This window comes from Zonotrichia leucophrys, chromosome Z, assembly GCF_028769735.1.
Source record: "Zonotrichia leucophrys gambelii isolate GWCS_2022_RI chromosome Z, RI_Zleu_2.0, whole genome shotgun sequence".
Taxonomy (NCBI): Eukaryota; Metazoa; Chordata; class Aves; order Passeriformes; family Passerellidae; genus Zonotrichia; species Zonotrichia leucophrys.
In genome coordinates, this window is record NC_088200.1 from 46,289,566 (window position 1) to 46,309,941 (window position 20,376).

Here is a 20,376-nt window from a genome sequence, read left to right on the forward strand (position 1 = left end):
TTCTGCAGCTGTGCAGAATAAGTAGTGAAGAAAATTTAGCTGAAAGAATGGGTTCAAATTATGTGAGATAGGGGATGAGAAGTAGTTACATAAATTTTGCCAAGGCAGAACAAAACTAAGGTAATTGTAATGAATATTAGTCTTCTGCAGTGAGTGAATATTTACTTCTGCACCTGTACACAGTGACACTCTTCTCTACCAGTAATGTTTTTGTAATGCTTTGCCACTGTATGCAGATACTGAGCAATGCTGAGAAGTGTATACTTGCATCATTCTTGAATTATTTATTTCTAAAAGCGAAACAGCCTATTGTTTTCTCCATTCAGTCAGTCAGAGCAGTGTTGTTTAAAGATTTTTACTTGGAAGGCAGAAGAGTTGTTAGTCAAATCCTGTTTGCTTCCTTTTTGCCTGAAGAATGATTGTTTGGCTTGTTTTTTCTTTGTAAAGATTAGTAATTTTTATCTTTTTAGATAAACTGTGGGAATCCCTATTGTCAATTTAATTAGAACAGAGTTCAATGTTTCATATGTGGAAGGGCCTACATTTTGTCCCAACTGCCTGACCACTTTAGGTCTGATAAAAAGTTAAAGCATGTTATTAAGGGTGTTGTCCAAGTCAAGGGCTTGTGGCAACTCGTGCCTCTCATGAAAACCTGTTCTTCCAGTGTTTTGAGAGAAAGTCTTCCTAATGTTCAATCTAAACCTCCCCTGGCACAGCTTGGATGTGAGGGAATGGTTCAAATAACTGGATCCTAGCAAGCAGAGATGAGCATCTCTCCACTTCCTCTCCTGGGGTAGAATCCTTTCACAGAGCTGTAGAGGACGATTCTGCAAGTTTTTAAGTATATGTGAGAGGGAATGGAGTTTAAAGCACATTTCTGAAAATCACAAAGGGGGAAGAAAATAAGTATATAAAATCTACTGTATATACTTCATTTTTAAAGTATATATATGTATATTAAAGTACAAATCCTCATTCTTATTGCTGTTGTGAGAATGTTTTTGTGTGTGTTTTTTCATGCATAATGTTAATTTTGTTCTGTTCTCATTACTTGAAAATATTATTAGTGCTCTTTTTGAAATGCTAGAATGCAAAGGTCACTAATACAAAATATTCATTGACATTTGAATTTAAAATTACTTTGTTCTAGCTCCCTCAGTGAATTGGAAGACTGCCTTCAGCCAAATAAGGCAGTGTTGTATACTTGGGCAGACCCAACAGGATCTAAGAAATTAAAATGGAGATGTGGAAATAGAACCGAGGAAATTGCTGCAAAAGAGGTGTATTCTTTTTATCAAAATCTTCTTTTAATGGTGTCTAATCTTATATTTATATGTCCATTATCAGTGTATGCATGAAACTTGTATTTAATGAGCATGATCAGCAGTCTCATACATGAATTCCAAATGCAGAACAGTAACAACACTTTGTTTGCTGGAGCTTGCTCAAGTAAGCAGTCTTCAGTTGAAAAGTGTCAGTGTGTGTGTGGTGAGAGGTTGTCATAAAACTTTGTAATTACTTTTTTCCTGTAGCTTAAAAAAAATTGTTCCTTTGTTGTGTTGCTAAGACTGTGGCTTTGTTTTGCTTTTTTTTTTGTGAAGTAGAATGATAATAGCATTGTAAAAACTTTTCCTCTCATTTGTAGGACAAAATGGAAGTACTCAATGTGGATTCTAGAAAAGTGGTCTACTTAATGTCGTTTTATGAAGGTTTGCAACGTATTGTCCTGTTCACTGAAGATGAGAATGTATTTAAATTGACATATGAAAGTGTAAAAGCAGAACTAGCAGAACAAGAAATTGTTCTGTCTTTGCAAGATGTTGGAATTTCATTGGTTAATAATTATACAAAACAAGAGGTGTCCTACATTGGAATTACAAGGTAACTTACTTTGTGTACAACAGTATAAAATGTTTAACTTCAGGTATTTTCACTCTATGTATTTCATTTTGGCTTGTGCTGAAAGAGCAAATAGAAGTCTGGGTTAATAGTGTTCAAACCTAATGACTACATTTTCCTGCTGCCAAGAGAAATGCTTTCACTGTGTTTTGTTCTAATGCATATGCTAACTGTATTTAGATGTATGTGGTTTTGGAACATGTATTTGTAATTCTGTGTAGAAGACTTCCCAGTACACTGGACAGAAAATATTTCCTGTCCAGGTAGTTTGAGAAGTGATAATAGAGTTTTAAGGAGCAAGGTCTGCAAATAGTTTGTGTCAGTGGGTTTTATCTTCACTACACAAGCAGCTGAATTCTGCATTGGAAATTTTGATGCAAAAGCTTGTAGGTCCCTTTAGTTTTGGTTGATTAATTATAGTGGTCCATGGCTCTACTGCTTGAGTTTCCTACTATAATTATACATTTCAGATGGAAGCAGAAAGAAATTATGTAATGCTTGGAAATGTGTACTATCATATATTTGAGCAGGGGCTCTTTCTAATCATTAAGGGACACTTGAATATAATTGCCATAAGCCACACACTTCTTTTTATTCAGTTATGAGGTTGACAGAGTGAGAGTTGTTTTTTCTTGATTAATTCTTTGCACTTTATTGGAAAACAAACAAGCGTGAACTTCTCATACACATAGGCTTCACATAATCTTATCCATCATTTTCTAAGAAAATTCCAGTCCTTGCCCTCACCTGAGAAGTTGTGCTCTGATATTTAGGCAGTGGAAACACTTCATTAGAAGTGGCAGCTGATTGCTGAGATTCACAATAGTGTTGAGATTTCACTAAATTTGTTTTTCTTTGAAAGCAGTCATCCATAGTAATTTGTCTAGTGCTTATAGTTAGTTTTGTTTCCTTGTCAAACCCAGATGAGATGTCAGATTTCTTGAAAATGGATGGCAGTAGTGTTGAAATTGGCTTCATTTTTTTAGGAGCAAGAAAAAAAACCCAAAACCCAAAAACATAACCAAAAAAGGTGGAAAGAAAAAAAAGGAGGAAACTTTCAACAATCAATATAGTACTCTTTTTTAGTTGTTGTTTTGAACTTAGCTCACCTTTGTTTTTTCTGCCATTGATGTGTCTCAATATAGACACGGATATAGATAAAAGAGGTTAGGTGGCTGTGTCTGGAAAGTTACATATTTTTATAGTCTAGAGAGTAAATTGCGGAAAGAAGTATCTTCTACCTGCCTGATAGTGTTGGTTTGTTCCCTATTTTATGCTTTAAGTTTGACTGTAAGATGAAGTCAAGCACAGAGCTTTTCACAGAAGCAGTGGGAAAAACATCTAATGCCCTTTAAGATTGTTTAATTATTTGCATTAATAAAACTGAGAGACAGAAGAAAGGATAGCATTTTTAAAAAACAAACAAAAAACAAACTCAAAATTCCCACCATGAAATCAGTAGAAGAAACATGTAAAACAAAACCACCTCTTGATTTTAGATGGAAAGACTAAATAAAGAAGATGTCAAAAATAAGGCACAGTGCAGGAGGCATTTTATCTTGACTTGAACTTTTCAATTAGTAGTAAATTTAAAATGCCAAAGTAAATGCAGGACTATAAGCAGAAAACTACATTGAGATTGTAGGACAATGGATGGCAGTACTGCTTCTTTGATGGAGCTTCCTTAGTGTCACTACATACCCATCTTCATCAAAGTGGGGAGTTAAACAGACTTGTTAACTTTTTTTTCCCATTATAGTGGAGAGACTGGCTTCTCTTTAGTTCCAAGAAGGCAGTGCATGATTTGGATCACTTCTATTTGCTACAGTAGTTCTTTATGTTGTGCTTTCTCATTCCTTAGTTACAACATATTAAAAGTCACACTGAAGTAGGTGTGTTCTTTGTGTTCTTGAAAATTTGTTTTCAATAAGCTAATCCTTCTCTTTTGCTTCTTTGTTTTGTTTTCAAAGTTCTGATGTGGTGTGGGAGACAAAACCCAAGAAGAAGTCGAGATGGAGACCAATGAGTGTCAAGCAAATTGATAAATTAGAACAAGAATTCAGAGATTACAGTGAGCTAAGCCCTTCAGAAAATAAGATTATTGAGTTGGAATCGAATGTTTTGGTAATACCGATAGTTCTCTAATTCTGTTGCTTATATGTATGCACAAGAAAAAAGATAATATATCAATTTTGCTGTCTTTGATAAAACTTACGGTAAAATTTGAGATGATTGATTTACCTACTCCCTCTGAAAACACTTATTTATCTGTGTATTAAAAAGTGCAGGAAATATTCCACAAACTTGATATATTGCTACAGACTTTTTGTTGTTACTGCCTGACTTTGAAATTGAGGTGTACCATTTTTGGAGGTTGTAGTACTAAATATGTATAAAACTACAGTGAAGAAGGTTTGCATTTGGTTTATGTGTTATACCAGTAAATATATTTGTTTGGGGTTGATTTGTTTGTTTGCTTTACCCTGAAATCCTGTACTTTTAAAATGGCTTGTTGTGGAACGATTTAGCTGTCATTCAACCACATAAAATTGAAAAAGAAATTTCAGAAATTATTCTGGAATGTAGAAGCACATTATGCTCCAAATGCTCAGTCCTTGCGTATGGATGAGTTCTAGGCACTCATTAGAAACGTGCTGTAGGAAGATAAACACTGGATAGATAAATGATTCAATGTTTATGCCAGTCATAGTCCATTACACTGTTCAGTTTTTCTTCTAGATAGCTATGTGGTAAATGATAGTAACCCCCAAATAATGCATTACTTTGTAGTTTTATTTCTATTTTTAATTTATGGCAAAATTTGTTTGCTTTAAATAGATGGAAATTATGACATCTAACTTAAAAGGTTCAGAACTTCTACTGCTAAGGTTTACAATATTGTAAATTTTTAAGTATATGAAGTAGGATTTTAAAACACATTGCATACTAAATTTTCTTTAATAATAATACAATAGGTATGTTTAACTCCTAATGGAATGAACATGACAATTCAACAGCCAAATGAGATTCCTATCAGAAGAAATTATCTGCCAGCTTTAAAAGTGGAATACAGCTCCTCTGCACATCAGAAGTCTTTCCGAATTCAAATTTACAGGATACAAGTAAGTCATGTCAAAAAGTAGTTGTTACTTATTCTAAAGAACAACTTTTATGAAAGCTTGGGTTCATTTCTAGAATTGTTTGGATTTCTCATGTTTTCAGTTTAATAGTAATCTTTGGCTTTTACATCAGTGCTCCTCAGTCTTTGAAAATACTACTTAAGTGCTTCTTGGAAAAAAAGGAAGACAAATATGACTCTTCAGAAAAAAAAAATGGCATTCATCTTACTTGCTTTTTCTTGGAGCATTTCTGTATAACAAGCAAAAAGAGAGGTGAAATTTCTAGTCTTATTATGCTCAATATTTTAAGAACAAAACCTTTGCAAAGCTTTTGTGGACCATTTATTACTACCAATTTGAAGAAGTTTTTCTAAATTATTAGAATTTGATTGTTGTATTTTGAAAATAGATATATTTTAAGAACAGTAGTGTCTTTTTTCTGCATTTGGATTGGTGGAAGGCCACAGGTATCTCTAGAGTTTGTCCTCGTCTTAAAATATTTCAGTATTGAAAAGCTAATGTGATGCACCTTGTCCTGTCCTTACCCCTACTAGATACAAAACCAGATTCCTGGAGCCATATTTCCCTTTGTGTTCTATCCTATTAAACCTCCAAAGTCCATCACCTTGGATTCAGGTTTGTTCTAGTTTAACATAATCCTTCCTTTTAAAACAAAAAATAACTTGCTTGTACTGAAGTTAATAATTTTATCAGATTTTTCACTTTTATCAGGTGAAGTCTGCATGAGCTTTCTGACTATAGATAATACAAATAATAATAGTAGAAGTAAGGAAGCAGTTACCTAAAAAGAAGATACACAGAACACTGTTTCAACAGTTAAAAATTAACAGAAAAAAAGAAAATGTCTTTTATTTGTCATTATCATGTCTTTTAGGAGCATCTTTATGGCACATTACTTAATTAATTGTGGAGAACATATGACATGAAAGTTACTTATAAATTTAAAAGGAGGTTTTCAGTTCAGACCACCAGTAAAATTTAATGCTGACTAATATATGAGAAAACTTGTCTGTTTATAAGTTTTGGTAGTTTTGATGGTAGTGAATCTGTTGCACTGTCTCTGTGCCACTTAGATTAGGAGTTTTGGGGCAGTGAGGATTCACTTGTCATCCTTAGTCTTCCACTATTTTCCTACTGCTCTAGTATCATGCAGTGCGTATCCTAGTAATCTATCTGAAGTAATCTTAGCTACCAAGAAAAGAAGTGTGCCTAAGCTCAGACTTGTTAAGTGAGGCTTATAAGCTCTCCAGTTGGCAAATTATATTTCATATGGTTTTTGGGTAGATTTCTCCAATGCTTGGAGCATAGAGCATAGAGCTCAATGTTGCTATACTACGTGATGAACTGGAGTCTTTCATTAATTTTTTTCACACTGAAGTCACTTGGAAAACCTAGTATCAGTAATATCAAAGTAATAAACAAAGTAATATCAAAAGGGATTCTGGACAGAGACAAAGAATACTGCTTGCAATTTTGTTCAGAAGCTAGTGGGATGTTAGTTGCTCATTCTGAATATGATTGGTTTTAAGCTACACTGCATGAATCTGCAGAATTCATTTTTGTTTACATTTTTGTATCAGCCATTGGAAAATCTTATTCCATGACTAAAGAAATTACTTAAATCTAATATTATATCAATATTAATTTGCTTTTAAATGAAAATGGTGCATTTTCAGTGAAATAGCATTTTGATGTTCCATTCCATCCTTGTGTTCCTATTACTTTCTGTTCCTGCTCTTTTCCCTGTCTCAATTGTTTACCAGTCATATCCATTATGTAATCCTGCTGTGCAGGATTGGAAAAACCATGAATGTATATGACATTTTCATAAAAAAACTTAGGAAGTTATGTATGTCATATAAGAATCTGTACTGATCTCTTTTTATTTGACAACTTTATAGCACCTAAACCATTTACTGATGTCAGTATTGTCATGAGAACTGCAGGACACTCAGAAATAACACATATTAAGTAAGTATTTTGACATGTTCCATCTCTATTGCTATTGGATGTGTTATGAAGCTTTAAAATTAAAAATATTACAGAGGCAAACATAATGAAAAGTAATTTTAACACAAACTCAGTCTTGGAATCTCAGAGCATTTTAACAGAGGTGAAAGCTCAGTGTCATTTATGATCTACATAACTGAAGAATAAATCAAGGATTTTTAGATGTCTTTTTAATGCGTATTTTTAGTCATCTTTATTTAGAAAGAAAATCTGTGTATAGTTGTGCTATATACAGTGTTAAATGCTGCTCTGTGTTTAAAATGATTCTGGTTATTTGGAGATGTGTTTATATTACACCTAAGTGGGAAGCCTTCTTTTCACCAGCAATGATGAATCACTCAAAAAACCCTCAAAACAAATAAAAAAAGAAAACCAACAACAAATACATGCACAAAAAACCAACACCCCAAAACAAAAATCCACACCAAAATAACCCACCAAAACCAGTACCTGAAGTTGTGTAAGTGGTCTAACCTGTACTAAACTTTAAGTGTTACATGTTTTTGTAGAACACCTTAATAATTATTTTTTGTTTCTTGTGCAGGTACTTTAAGGTTCTGATTCAAGAGATGGATCTCAGATTAGATCTTGGCTTCCTGTATGCAGTAGGTGAATTCTTTACACAGACTGATGTACCAAGTGACCAAGAGGTAGAAACCTTTTGTTGTTTGAAGATAAATAGATTTTAAATCTGTGACAATTCAACTTGTATTAAAAAAAAAAAAAAAATTCTGTGTCCATATCAATGGTTGATATAATAATATGGAGCTACGAGGCTTGAATTTACTGTTACCTGAGTCAGATAGTAGACTCCTTCCTTCATGCTCATCATGTATGCTATGGAAAGAAGGCTTTGAATGTTGTAGTACAGGGACTATGAGACATGAGAGTATAAGTAGCATTAGTCAATGTATTGTCATCAGTGAAAAATGGCTAGTAGTTTTATATACTCCAAATTTTGAAGAAATATCTTTTTCAAATGCATTTACAGCTACAACTTTTCGAAAAGGATGTTGAATCTCTTCAAGAAGAGCTAATGAGCGTGTCGTCAATGGATACATCACAAATCAGCTTGTACGAATACTTCCACATCTCTCCAATTAAGGTATTCCTTTTTCATGTTATAGACTGAGTTTGCTCTCTGAGAATTTTTTGTCTTGTCCAGGATAGTAGGCAGGATAGTAGTAGTTGAAATAAAGATCGAAACGTGCTGATTAAAAAAAAATGGCCAAGAAAGTATTTTCATTGTAACCACTAACTTACTATTGCATTCTTATGGCTTACTTTATGAGTAATTTTTTTTCATTTTATTACTTATGAGTTCCTTGCAAAATGCTCATTTGTGTACACACAGGATAGTATGGATTGGAAAATGATGTAATTTCTAAAAAACATGTACAGCAAGGATGGGAGATCAGTGTGCAGCTAACATTATTACAACTGTGATAGGACCTTATAGGCTCTGTTACAGTTGTTAAGAGAGTCTCCCATCTATCCATGGGAAGTAGATCAAAGAATGATTTGAGTTGCACCTCTTCACAGTATCTTGTGAGATGTTAGAAATTATATTTGACAAGAAAAAATGCAGGGAGGAAATGGGATGGGATAAATGGGCTTGAATTTTTACTAGAGCCTAAGTCTTTAGTGATGATGGATTGAGTGACAACCATTCTGTAAGGTAAACTGTGTATCACTGAAATGAGCTACAGTTAAGCTCTGTTGTAACATAATGAATGTTGCATGATATTGTCTTCAGAGAGTCAGAAACAGGAATAACTTCCTTTAATCTGATTTTGAAAATGACTGAATAGATTTCTACCATTTTGTGCCTGAAAGCCATTTGAGCAGTTTTCCTGAATGTGGTTCTTTTCTGATTTCTTTGAAACAAATGCTTTAGTTATTTCAGGTGTGCACAGGTAGGATTTTTCCTGTATGCATATTCCAGTAATTATTTGGTACCTGCAAAACTTGTGTTAGTAATTATTTGTTCTCAAGGTTTTATTTTACATTCTTGCTTGGACTCTATGCTGTGTTGTCATTTTCTGTCTGCTTTGATTTTGGGTATAACTTAAACAAATGAAATGTTTTAAAAATGAGTTAATAATCTAAATTATATTTGAAAGAATCCAGAGACCATCTCTGAAATCAGAAGTAAGCAGTTTCAAGTTCTTGTTTTCTGAAAGGTAGTTTAAATTCTTCACTTCGACTTTATATGTGAGTGGGCTTTTTTTGGCCTACATTATATATTTGTGTACTCTGTTACAAAGTCAGAGTGGTTTCGGCCAGACTAGAAATGTGCTAACTAAATTTTTAAATAATCTAAAAGATTATAAAGATAGAAATATCATACAGCTAACAACTAACCCTGTTATTTCCCAATCTCATTTTTATCCTTCAGTTACACCTGAGCTTTTCACTCAGCGAGGGTGGAGAAGATAGTAACAAAGAAGAAAGAAAGAATGAATTGATACCATTTCAGTCCTTGAATCTCCTGCTGAAGAGTATAGGGGCCACCCTTACAGATGTACAAGATATTGTCTTTAAGTAGGTTAAAAATATGAATGTAAAAATCACTCACAAAGATTGTACCAATATTACATATGTTGAGCTTTATTTTGTTCTGTGCAGTAAGGATTTACTTTTTCTCTTGTCTCTTTTTTTAGGTTGGCATTCTTTGAGCTCAGGTATGACTTCTGTACTACGCAGCAGCTTCAATCATCAGTTATAAGGCATTATTCAAAACAGGTAAGAATAAGAGAATGTCAACATTCCAATAATTTTTTATTTTGAAACTGCTACTGTGCACTTTCATTCTATTAAACAAAATAAAATTTACTTTCATCCTTTTATGTACAAAGGTTAAATAAATGCATACCAGCCAATTACTCATTAACAGGGTTTTATTGCCTTGCTAGGTGGCATGGATAACAAAACAGCTTACTGGAATAGACAGGGGAAGCAAACACGATAGGGCTCTGATAGAACATGATTGGCATTAAATGCAAATGTAATTTCTTAGACATTAGTACCATTCAAATCATAGTACCTTTTTTTGTGTACTGTTGAAAGTCCTGTCATCCAGTGGAGAGAATCCAACAAAAATACTTTTGCATAAAAGAATTAGTCCTCTCCATCCATTATTAATAATGAGGGGCTACTGCAATGCTTTTAAGTAATGTCGTTTCTTGGCTGACATAATATGGTTTATTCACTGATTTTCTCATCTTTTTATTGCAACTACTTCTATGTTTCTGGACAATTTTGAGGTTTTTATATTGAACTCATGTTTCTTTCCCTGTTTTAATCTGAGATACTACACTGTTTGCCTTTGCTTAAGTATAATTTAGGAAATATTTTCTCTAATACCTATTTTCATTTTAGGCTATTAAACAGATGTATATTCTTATTCTTGGCCTTGATGTGTTGGGTAATCCATTTGGATTCATAAGAGGCTTGTCTGAAGGGGTAGAAGCTTTTTTCTATGAACCATATCAGGTAAAATTCTCTGCTGTCCTTTTACAAGTAGATAGATAGACATTGTATTGAAAAGCTATATTAACACTTTTTTGGTTTTAAATTTAGATGTAGAATTGAAAATTTCAAGTGAAAATGCCTGGAAAACTCAAGTGAGAGTAAAAAGGACAGAGGTGTCAACTTAACTACCAAAAGGCTATTTCTTACGGTTCACACCTTAAAATAAATATTTTGCTTCTCCTTAAAATAAGGAAACTTCATGGAATTCATTATTATTCTAAAATGGTCTGTCTTTCACAGGGGCTTTTGTGGGTGCTTTCACACTCTATCACTCAGTGTCATCCAGTTTTCCTCTTTGTTACATATAATTCCCAATAAAAATGTACGATTTAAAAATATATAAGGCATACTATTCAAAGCTAATTATGAGTGTGTCCTTTTTTCTCATAGGGAGCCATCCAGGGTCCTGAGGAATTTATAGAGGGAATGGCACTAGGATTTAAAGCGCTGGTGGGGGGAGCTGTTGGTAAGTTTCAGTGCTGTGATGGTAGTTCCCCTAACAGTAAACAATAGAGATGAGTATTTGTAAATTGAATTAGTTTTAATTTGGTTTATATTCCAATAGGTGGATTAGCAGGAGCTGCCTCAAGAATCACAGGTGCTATGGCAAAAGGAGTAGCTGCAATAACTATGGATGAAGATTACCAGCAAAAAAGGAGAGAAGCCATGAACAAACAACCCACTGGTCTGAGAGAGGGTATCACTCGAGGTGGAAAAGGACTGGTTTCTGTAAGGAGGAAAACAAAAATTAATTAGTTTTATGCAGGCAGGAGTACCAGGCACTTGTTATGTTGCCCAGAGAGTTGTTGGTTTTCAATTTTTTTGAGTTAGTTTCTTGTTAGTTTCTTAATTTTAATTTTAGTTTTGCAAGTGTATAGCTACAGTTAAATGATAGTTTTATAGAAAAATGCAATAGGATAGAAAAGAAGGTAGAAACTGTGAAGCAGGTGCCTCTAATTCTCTTGGCTTATAGTGAATTCTAGAATACTCCCAACACATGTACTTTTAGGTTATTCAGCAATGAAGGAAGAAGAAAAATGTTAAAAATGAAAAATATTATATGGAATCATATTTGTAATGTCTGTTTTGTTTATCCTGGTAGGGTTTTGTCAGTGGCATAACAGGAATAGTTACAAAACCAATAAGAGGTAAGTCTGGTCTTGATGCATTAACTGTTCACACAACAGTGAATTCTTGATTTTTGATGAGCTGTTGTAAATCAGAGTTATAAAACTTTTTGTCAAGATTTTATATTTCTACTGACTTACAGTTTAAATGTTGTTTACATGAACTTTGTGTGGAGACTGTGTAGTTGTGTATCAAATAAGATTTGAAATGAAATGGTAATAAAACTTGTTAAGATTTTAAGAGAAACTCTGTGGTTTATAATGATTTACTTTTAATGCTTTTAGGAGCTCAGGAAGAAGGAGCAGCCGGTTTTTTCAAAGGTGTTGGAAAAGGCTTAGTTGGAGCAGTAGCCAGGCCCACTGGTGGAATCATAGATATGGCAAGCAGCACATTTCAGGGTATTAAAAAGTAAGTAAAATACGTGTACAGAATATCATATGGCATGAAAGAGACAATAGTCATACTAGTAGTACCTTGTGTCTTCATATCACTTCTATGTTATTTACATAATAAATAGGTGGCTCTTTACAAAATACACACTTGATATAATTAAAAAACCACAGACACCAATCTCATCTATTTCTAGCATTACTGAAAAAAACTAGTCTCAGCAATCAGACTTCCTTCAGCTGATGATTTTTAACTTTTACCCCAAATAAGCAGGAAAAAAAGGACTTCTCAGATATGTTCAAAGTTACTTTATATATTATTACTCCTTTATGAAATTAGTTCCAAGATCACTAGATGATGCCGGTGTCAGAAGTATATTAAGACTACATTTAAATATTGTGACAGACTACATTTAAATATTGTGACAGTCTCACGTTAATAAATTAATTGATGAAGATTATTTGACACTGTTATGTGCAATAAAGGAGGAGACACTTTTGAAGAGGCACTTGGTATCTTTAAATAAAATTGTTCAGTGGCCCTGTTCTTAGTGAGTTGGATCACTTCTGTTACCATAAGAATGCCAGTCTTTTTTTTCCTGTTCAAGTTTTTTGGCAGAGAAATTCAAGAAGCATATCAGAGAAATAGGGTACAGTTCTATTCCATGTGGTACAGTGGTCTTTACTTTTGAAGTTTAGAAGTGCAGTAGTTAGACACTAATTAGGTATTTACAGATATGTGCTGCTCTGTGCCATCTAATTTGATAATTGTTATTCTTGAAAATAGATTTCTGTAATGTCTGTAATTATGCCAAAGTGCATAGACAACAATAGTTGTTACATGAGTACTTGAATTTAATTTGTATACAAAATATTTTCATTCCTTAGCTAAATAGTACAGTTGAGTAGAGATATTGATATGTATCTTAAATTTTCTGCTTTGTCAGGGTTGCAGATTCATCAGAAGATGTGATAAGCCTGCGACCACCTCGCTTTTTTAATGAAGATGGAGTTATTAGACCTTACAGATTAAGAGATGGAACTGGAAGTCAAATGTTACAGGTGAAGAAAATGAAAGATAAATTTTTGACATAAATTTAAACTCATCTTATATAGAAATAAATACTTTAGAATTTCTCTCTTCCTAAATTCCCATTCACTTCTTACCTAGTAACTCAGTAGCCAAGAATTTCATTTCTTATGCACGTAACCACACTGGGGATTTGGCTGCTGTGGTACAATTTTTGAGGGAGACACCATAACGTGGATCAGTATATCTATAAAAGTTTATGCACAGAGCATTCTGAACAAAGAAAAAGGTCTATATGTGCAAATGAAAATTTTATCTTTTGTGAAAATTGTTGATAAATACACATAGTTTTTTGAGTAATTTTATATTATGTAGCTTAAACAGTGACTTTTAAGTCTCAGTTTTGTGTAAAACAGCATTTTAAAGACTCTTTTAAGACACTGGAAATAGTTGTATTTATGTCATACTGAAGTCTTTGAAAGAACATAAACAGTTCTGAAATTGAATATTGTTTGTAGGAAGTATATGCAGAACAGCCGTTAGTTTTTAATGATTCATCTGCCATTTAAGCGAATTTGACTCAAAAATTCCCCTCAGAAAGGAAAGTAATTTCAGTTGTGACACACACAGCTTACTGAGTTTCTGTTTTTTCTTTTTTGTTAGAAATAAAACTTTTTTCTAGAAATGTTAAACCATAACAAATAAAGTAGCAATTAGTGATTGCATAAATTTAAACAGAATTTTAAAAGTACGCATGAAAGGATTCACAGTGCTACAGAAATATTGTACCAGAATAACCTTTCTGGAGAAGTAAATGAGAAGGTAGTAGCCTTTGGAGAGCATTTTATGACAAATTTTGATTATTGCTACAGCTGTTTGTTCCATGTTGAGTTCCACTCTTGTTTTGGTTTCTCCTGCATTTCATTAGTTTGTCATTCATTTTCTGGTATAACAGGATTGTTCTGTTGGGGATACCTTAGCTTTGTTCATTGTTCCATTCACTGGTCATGTAGTTAAGCCAACTGTGAAAGTGCTTTGATAACAAATACTATACTTGTGCCTTTCTTGTAAATGAGATGGCTTTAACCTGTGCTCTCCAATTTATAATTGGTGTCATTAAGCCTTAACTACCCTCTGCCCTCTGGTAGTTAGATGCGACTATTGATGGATAACATAAATTTGTTACTAATCCTTATCCTCTTCTTGTTAAGAAAATAAATTTTCAAACATCTCCTTGTCTGTTTTAAAGTATATTGCTAAAACAAATGTTAGCAAACAGTCAGCTCTAGTGAGCTGAATTTACATTGCTTTTACTTCTTAAATTTGTACGTTTTTATATTTTGGTTTTTTTTCTGAGAAACCTTTACAAAAATCTGCCAGGTAACTTCTAATTTCAATTTTTCTGTATTGTATGGCCGAGTACAGTACCTTCCATTATAGAACTTAAAATACATTAAGGCGTGGCCTTGTGTAATGCCTTTGATATTTTGTGATGGGAGCCACCATTTGAAAACTGAAGGATTGGTAGCTTCTTATTATTTTTTGCTATTGATGATTCTAAGGCATAATTGCTCTTGAAGAAATATTTTCAGAGCTCCAAGCACAGTAGACAGGTTTTCCTATAGGTAGTCAAATAAGAAAGTAGAGATTTGCATTTTTTCCCCAGTCATTAAATTCTGCTATAGGGTATTTGGTCTTAATTTAACCCTTAAGTATAGTAATGGTTTTGGTTCTTAGTGTTTGTGGTTCTAGAGCTGTTACTTTGTTTTGCATGAGACTCAGTGTATTGCATGTCCACTATTTCAAAGAGTTTGAATAGAATAATATTTTCTTATGGATAAAAAGATTTCTCTCCCCTTTTCAATTGCTTCTTTGCATACAGGTCTGGTGACTGGTCACACTGTGGCCACTGTATTGTAGCTTTTCAACATATTGCAGGATTAGGTTGAAATAAAACTTCTTTTGGTGATTTAGAGATTGTATATGCTTATCAAAGGAAATAGGATATTTTGTGTGCTCATACTGTGCCCTAAACTTAGGCTGTCACATCTGAATTTCTGTTTTCTGTGGTTTTATTTTGCTTTAATTAACAAACTTGCCAGGCATACTAGTACTTTTACACTAATACTTCTGCTTTCTTCTTCTCTTACCATGCTTTCAGAAAAGGCAGGCCTACAAAGAGTGGACTATGGCTCACAGTAGTAGTGATGATGATGACAGTTAGGATAATGTGAATTGTAACAAATACACATGGCCTTTGTCATATTCTTTTGACCTTTGAGTTTTAAATGTTGCTGCTATAATTCCCGCTGAGAAATCGGGGTTTTGTGATACTAAATTCTTGCTTTTTAAACTGTGAAAAAATGTGGGGATAATAAAATGTGTGATGATGACTGCTAGGCAAACAAGCAAATAATATAATAAAGATAGTCTTACAGATAAACCCAGGCATTAGGTAAAATAGTATTGAATAATATGAAAAAAATAAGTGATACCATGACTTAGAGTTTATTTCCAGATGTATTTTTATCAGCTGTGTTTAATGTTTTTTGCATTTATATAAGTGTTTAACAGGGTTTATTTACTATTGCTTTAAATGTGTTTGGTAAAACTTTACTGGTTTGTACAGTCCTTATTGGTGTTAAAATGCTGTTTGACTGTTTTATTCAATTACTCCTTCAAAAGTATTTTGTTGCTTTTCTTCTTAACAATAAACATGTCTAAAGTATATCTAAAATGGATTCATCTGTTCTGTTCCAACATTATTTCTCATGTTTCCTGGAACTAGATAGTGTAAGACCACTAAACAGCTTATAAAGTTATTTAACATATAAAATATATACATTTTTCAAGAAATATTATCATAAACTTTTCGTTTCTCATTTATCATTTGTTTTACCATAATTTTTAATACTTAAATTGTGTAACTTTTGGTATCCTTAAACATGTGAAATAACAGTTTATTTTGGTTTTTATTTTGACTACAAATTATTTGTTTCATAAGTCAATATTTTTATTTTCATACAACAAAAAAAAGTAAAAAATCTGGCCCAGAACTAAACTCCGTGTAGAAACCACAGACAGATGTGAAAAACATACCAGAAATTCTGCAAGACATTGTGTAATAAAGCATACATAATATGCAAAAGTGTTTAATTTTTTATTTACCTAGGCATTGGGGGGTGAGGGGAAAGTGTGAACACTGATCAACTACAATTTGGTATTATAAATTCTACCAAATACCTTTACAAGTTTCTGGTTTCTTTAAAAGGTACTTATTCTGTATTCATGGAAATGCACAGTTTTCTTGTTCTTTTTTTTGTGGTTTGTTACTAAATTCAGATTTTTGTGTTGCACTTTAAAGATATCTTGTAATAGATAATTCTGAACCTGTATTATAATGCAAATTAATTCTTCTGCCACTATCTGGGCAGTTGGCATTGCTCTGAAACAGGAAGAGCTTCTGAAATGTTTGCATATTCAATGTGGTAATGTTATGTCTCTCATTGTCTGTTGGCTTCCATTTATCAAAATTCTGGGGGAAGAACCATTAAAATTGTTAAGATTGCTTATTCTGGTACTGTGCATTCAAAAACTGCTATATAGGGTGATCTCTTGGGCAGTTACCCTTTGCCCTTAATGTCACAGAGAAAAAGGGGGACAAACTAAGTTTGGGACATGGTTTTAGCTGAAATTGCTGATGCTTATGATTGCTACAGGTCATGTGTTCCTATTTGTTTTGTAATGCTGTCACCTCAAAAGGATGCCTTGCAGAAACAAATGAAAGGCTCTACTGCAGTGTGTTACTGCCTGAAACATTGTGGGAAGGATTTTGAATATTTCAGGTACAAATGGATCTGCTGTATTTCTTTGAAGAAGGAAATAATTTTGCTCTTCAGTTCTGAAAAAAGACACATGATGTCAAAAAGTTGAGAAAATTGTTAGGTGTAACATAATGGAAAGGTTACTGTGACATTTAATTAACTTTATTAGGTTTTGAAAATTTGGAATAATGTTACTTAACGTTATCTTTTTCCTTAGTGCTGCTTTACTGCGATTTTGTTTTTTATTCTATAAAATTATTTTTCTTTTGTAATGGCCAATCTTACTAGAAAATACATTAGAAATGTCATAATTTTTGCCTCAAAATTGACCTAGGTTTTAATTTTTTTTCACTTAAAATCCTACAAGTTTATGCAGAACATGGAGGTAAAATTAGTACATGAATGGTAGTATATCTGGGTCAGATATTACTAATTCAAGTTACAGTGCAGTATAAATGATAAGAATTTGTTCTTTACATGCTAGATTAAAAGGTTGTAGAATGCTAAGTAAAAAACAAAAAAGCCCAGCAAAACTAACAACTCCAGTTGGAGCTGGCAAATATGATTATATACCCTAGAATATTTTGTCTCTGTGGTATAGTTTTATTTTTCTATTTTTGAAGTTTTTGTGTTAATAGAAAATATAGTAATTTTGTGCAAGTATTTTACTTGTTTCTCCCTTGAGTCTAGGCTTCTCTGAACGTACATTAAAAAAGAAATAAATCGGATCTGTGGATATGGGGATTTGGGATAACAAGAAATTTTACCGTCTGGGATATTAATACTCTCTTTAGGTCATGGGACAAAAAGCTGTGAAAAATTATAGCAGAAACTGATGTTCTTTCAGGATGGAAGAATCCCCAGAACTAAAACGAAAACACTGAAACATTTAGAGGAGATTTAAAATATCATAGCAAAAAAGAGCAACCACATTTTCAATTTTTTTTTGTCTTTAATTTTATCAGTTGAACTTTTGGCTGCATAATTCCACCATCCCATTCCTTTTAACTGCTGAACTGAATTTGAAGTCCACACATTTCAGTGTGTCCCTGAAAATTCCAAGTCCAAGTGTCCTCCTTTTATCTCAGATTGCTGAATTTTGTGCTGTTTACAAATTGACAATGCAGCTTTTCCCAAGAGTTGAGTTTTACTCTTACAGTGACTTGTATAACTTCCTTGTGGAGGTGAATAACTGGCTGTGCTCTTTACCTTTAATGTCATCCAGTATATCCCTTTTGTTCAGACCTCTCTACTGGTCTGGTTTTCTCAAGATATTCTGTAGACATAGGTCAGTGCCCACTTTAGACTGTTTTGGGGATCATTTAATAGACTGTTTATGCATAAATTGTTATTAGTTATTTCCAGAAACAACAGGTGTGTGAGGTTTTGGCCTGCCAGGAAATTAAGCTGAAAGAATGGTTTTGTGCTTTTGAAGCTGAGTCATTAGCAGTTGCACTGTGCAGTCAGTGGTTCTCTGTGTCAATGTCTACCCAACTTCAAAACATGCAAAATATTTTTATTCTTACTATTTTAAATTTTCTTTTATAACTAGTGAGTTTGTGATGATGCTTATACTGTGTTGTATAACGTTGCACAATTATGTTGCTTCAGAGAAGACAGTCCTTCAAAGCTGTGCTTCATTACCATATCCTCTTGTATTGGAGGTGTTCAGCTTTTGGTTTAGTGATTCTTTTTGGTCTTGAGCTTTGTATCAGGTAGGATGTTGAAATGATTTGAGCAGCCCCTTGTTCTTTAGCATTCACCGCCAGGAAGAACATCTGAGGAGTCAGAAAAGTATGTCATGCTAATTCTTGCTGTCTTTCCCTCACTGTTCTTGGGCTTGATTTCAAATCAAAACATAAACATCCATGTCCTGAGGTACCCTAAAACTGAGGTTTCACTTTGCAAAATTACATTCTTTATGAAGTTCAAAATAACTTCATTTTTAATTGACATTGTCCAGACTCTTACTTGCTGGTTCCTTTATTGACTCATAGATGTCATGATCTGTCCTGCTTTGGAAAACTTTGTCTGTCTAGGTTAAAGGAAAAGCAGGATCCTTACCACTTAAATATGCAATGTTTGGGTACTATTTCATAGCCATTGCCCAATCCCAGATAGAAGACAGTTATGGGAAGCTGTCTGAAACCAGTTGACACTGATTGTTCCAGAGGAATATGGAAGCCTGCATTACTCAATTTTATTTTACTCGATTGTGAGTGAAGTGTAAAGACAATATTCTTTAATTTCCCTGCTGATGAATCATACTTCAAACGGTATGAATCCAAGAGTTTTGGTTGTATTGGCAGGAAACAGAACATCTAGATGTGGCCATTATGATGAAAGTGTAGATCAGTATGGTTTCTCCATTTCAGCTACTCAAACAAATTCTCCTGTGTATTCAGATCAAAAATTTATTAAGATAATTCTGCCAGTCATCATAGGCAATTTGTACTTCTGCTGTGAAATAGAAGTTTTGCATTCTGAAAAGAAGCTGCTGTCCTAATTTTTATTTTCTTGCTGTGGCCTTAGATTTAAACGTTAACTATGACCACAGATTCCCACCGATTTAATAAAACCAGGTGGATTTCGGAGTTACTGTTCAGCATGGCTAAATGGAATGTGAATACAGATACTAACACATCATGGACATTGCACATTGCTTTGTGTTTTGTATAATGACATTGCACATTAGGATAATTGAAAGAGGAAGTAGGTAATAAAGGATTATTGGTGGTTATTATTCCTAAATGATGAAGGAATTTTGCATGGTGAAAAATGAATATTTTACATGTTACTTTTTATTTAACAGTTTTTTCCCTTTTTTCACACTCATTCAAGCTACATCTACAAAGTCACTTAGGAACTGGTTAGAACTTTTAAATGTTTCTTTGAGGAAGACTGGATAGGTAATGATACCAGGTTAGCCTGCTGAAATTAGCAATTCTACAGCTTTTGAAAAAGTTACCTTGTAATTTGCGCTGAAAGAGACATTCATGGTTGGAGTTTCTAGCAACTCCGTGGATTGCCTTCAGAATTCACACATTTGGACAGTAACCAGTTCATTGGGAAATATGCTGGTAGTCCAGATGAAAGTTAATTTGAACATCAAAAGAGAATAGATTTCCAACCACTTTCTAAGCAGTAACAGCCTTTTCAGTATTTTTTTATATACTATTTCATCTGAGTGAGTTCAAGAAGGTTGTCAAACATTCTGACTTAAGCATTACACATACTACTAGTATTTTTTAGAACTATTACCAGGGGATTCACAGATTTTAATTTTTGTCTCCAATACTTAATTTTGCTCTGGATAATTTCTAACTTTATCAAAGGCTTCTTGGCTTGCTTCTCATTACATTAAGAAGGTGTGGTGTGATTAGGAATCTCTCCAGGTGCAGAGATACCACTTTTAAGACATT

At 33.4% G+C, this 20,376-nt stretch overlaps 1 protein-coding gene across 5 annotated transcripts in view; it reads left to right on the top strand.

Moving 5' to 3' along the window:
- Positions 1–20,376, top strand: part of VPS13A (vacuolar protein sorting 13 homolog A) — a 109,681-nt gene that overhangs the window by 71,582 nt on the left and 17,723 nt on the right. For 3 of the 5 annotated variants that reach the window (XM_064736814.1, XM_064736813.1, XM_064736815.1), the window contains 16 exons: positions 1,151–1,280; positions 1,646–1,881; positions 3,870–4,023; positions 4,875–5,021; positions 5,573–5,654; positions 6,941–7,010; positions 7,594–7,699; positions 8,041–8,154; positions 9,448–9,593; positions 9,713–9,794; positions 10,431–10,544; positions 10,974–11,049; positions 11,149–11,312; positions 11,686–11,731; positions 11,996–12,119; positions 13,048–13,162. In XM_064736814.1, coding sequence (XP_064592884.1) covers positions 1,151–1,280; positions 1,646–1,881; positions 3,870–4,023; positions 4,875–5,021; positions 5,573–5,654; positions 6,941–7,010; positions 7,594–7,699; positions 8,041–8,154; positions 9,448–9,593; positions 9,713–9,794; positions 10,431–10,544; positions 10,974–11,049; positions 11,149–11,312; positions 11,686–11,731; positions 11,996–12,119; positions 13,048–13,162 — 1,906 coding nt within the window. Of the gene's footprint in view, positions 1–1,150; positions 1,281–1,645; positions 1,882–3,869; positions 4,024–4,874; positions 5,022–5,572; positions 5,655–6,940; positions 7,011–7,593; positions 7,700–8,040; positions 8,155–9,447; positions 9,594–9,712; positions 9,795–10,430; positions 10,545–10,973; positions 11,050–11,148; positions 11,313–11,685; positions 11,732–11,995; positions 12,120–13,047; positions 13,163–15,291; positions 15,859–20,376 lie in introns of those variants that run through there. The other 2 variants (XM_064736817.1, XM_064736816.1) reach the window with 1 other exon arrangement.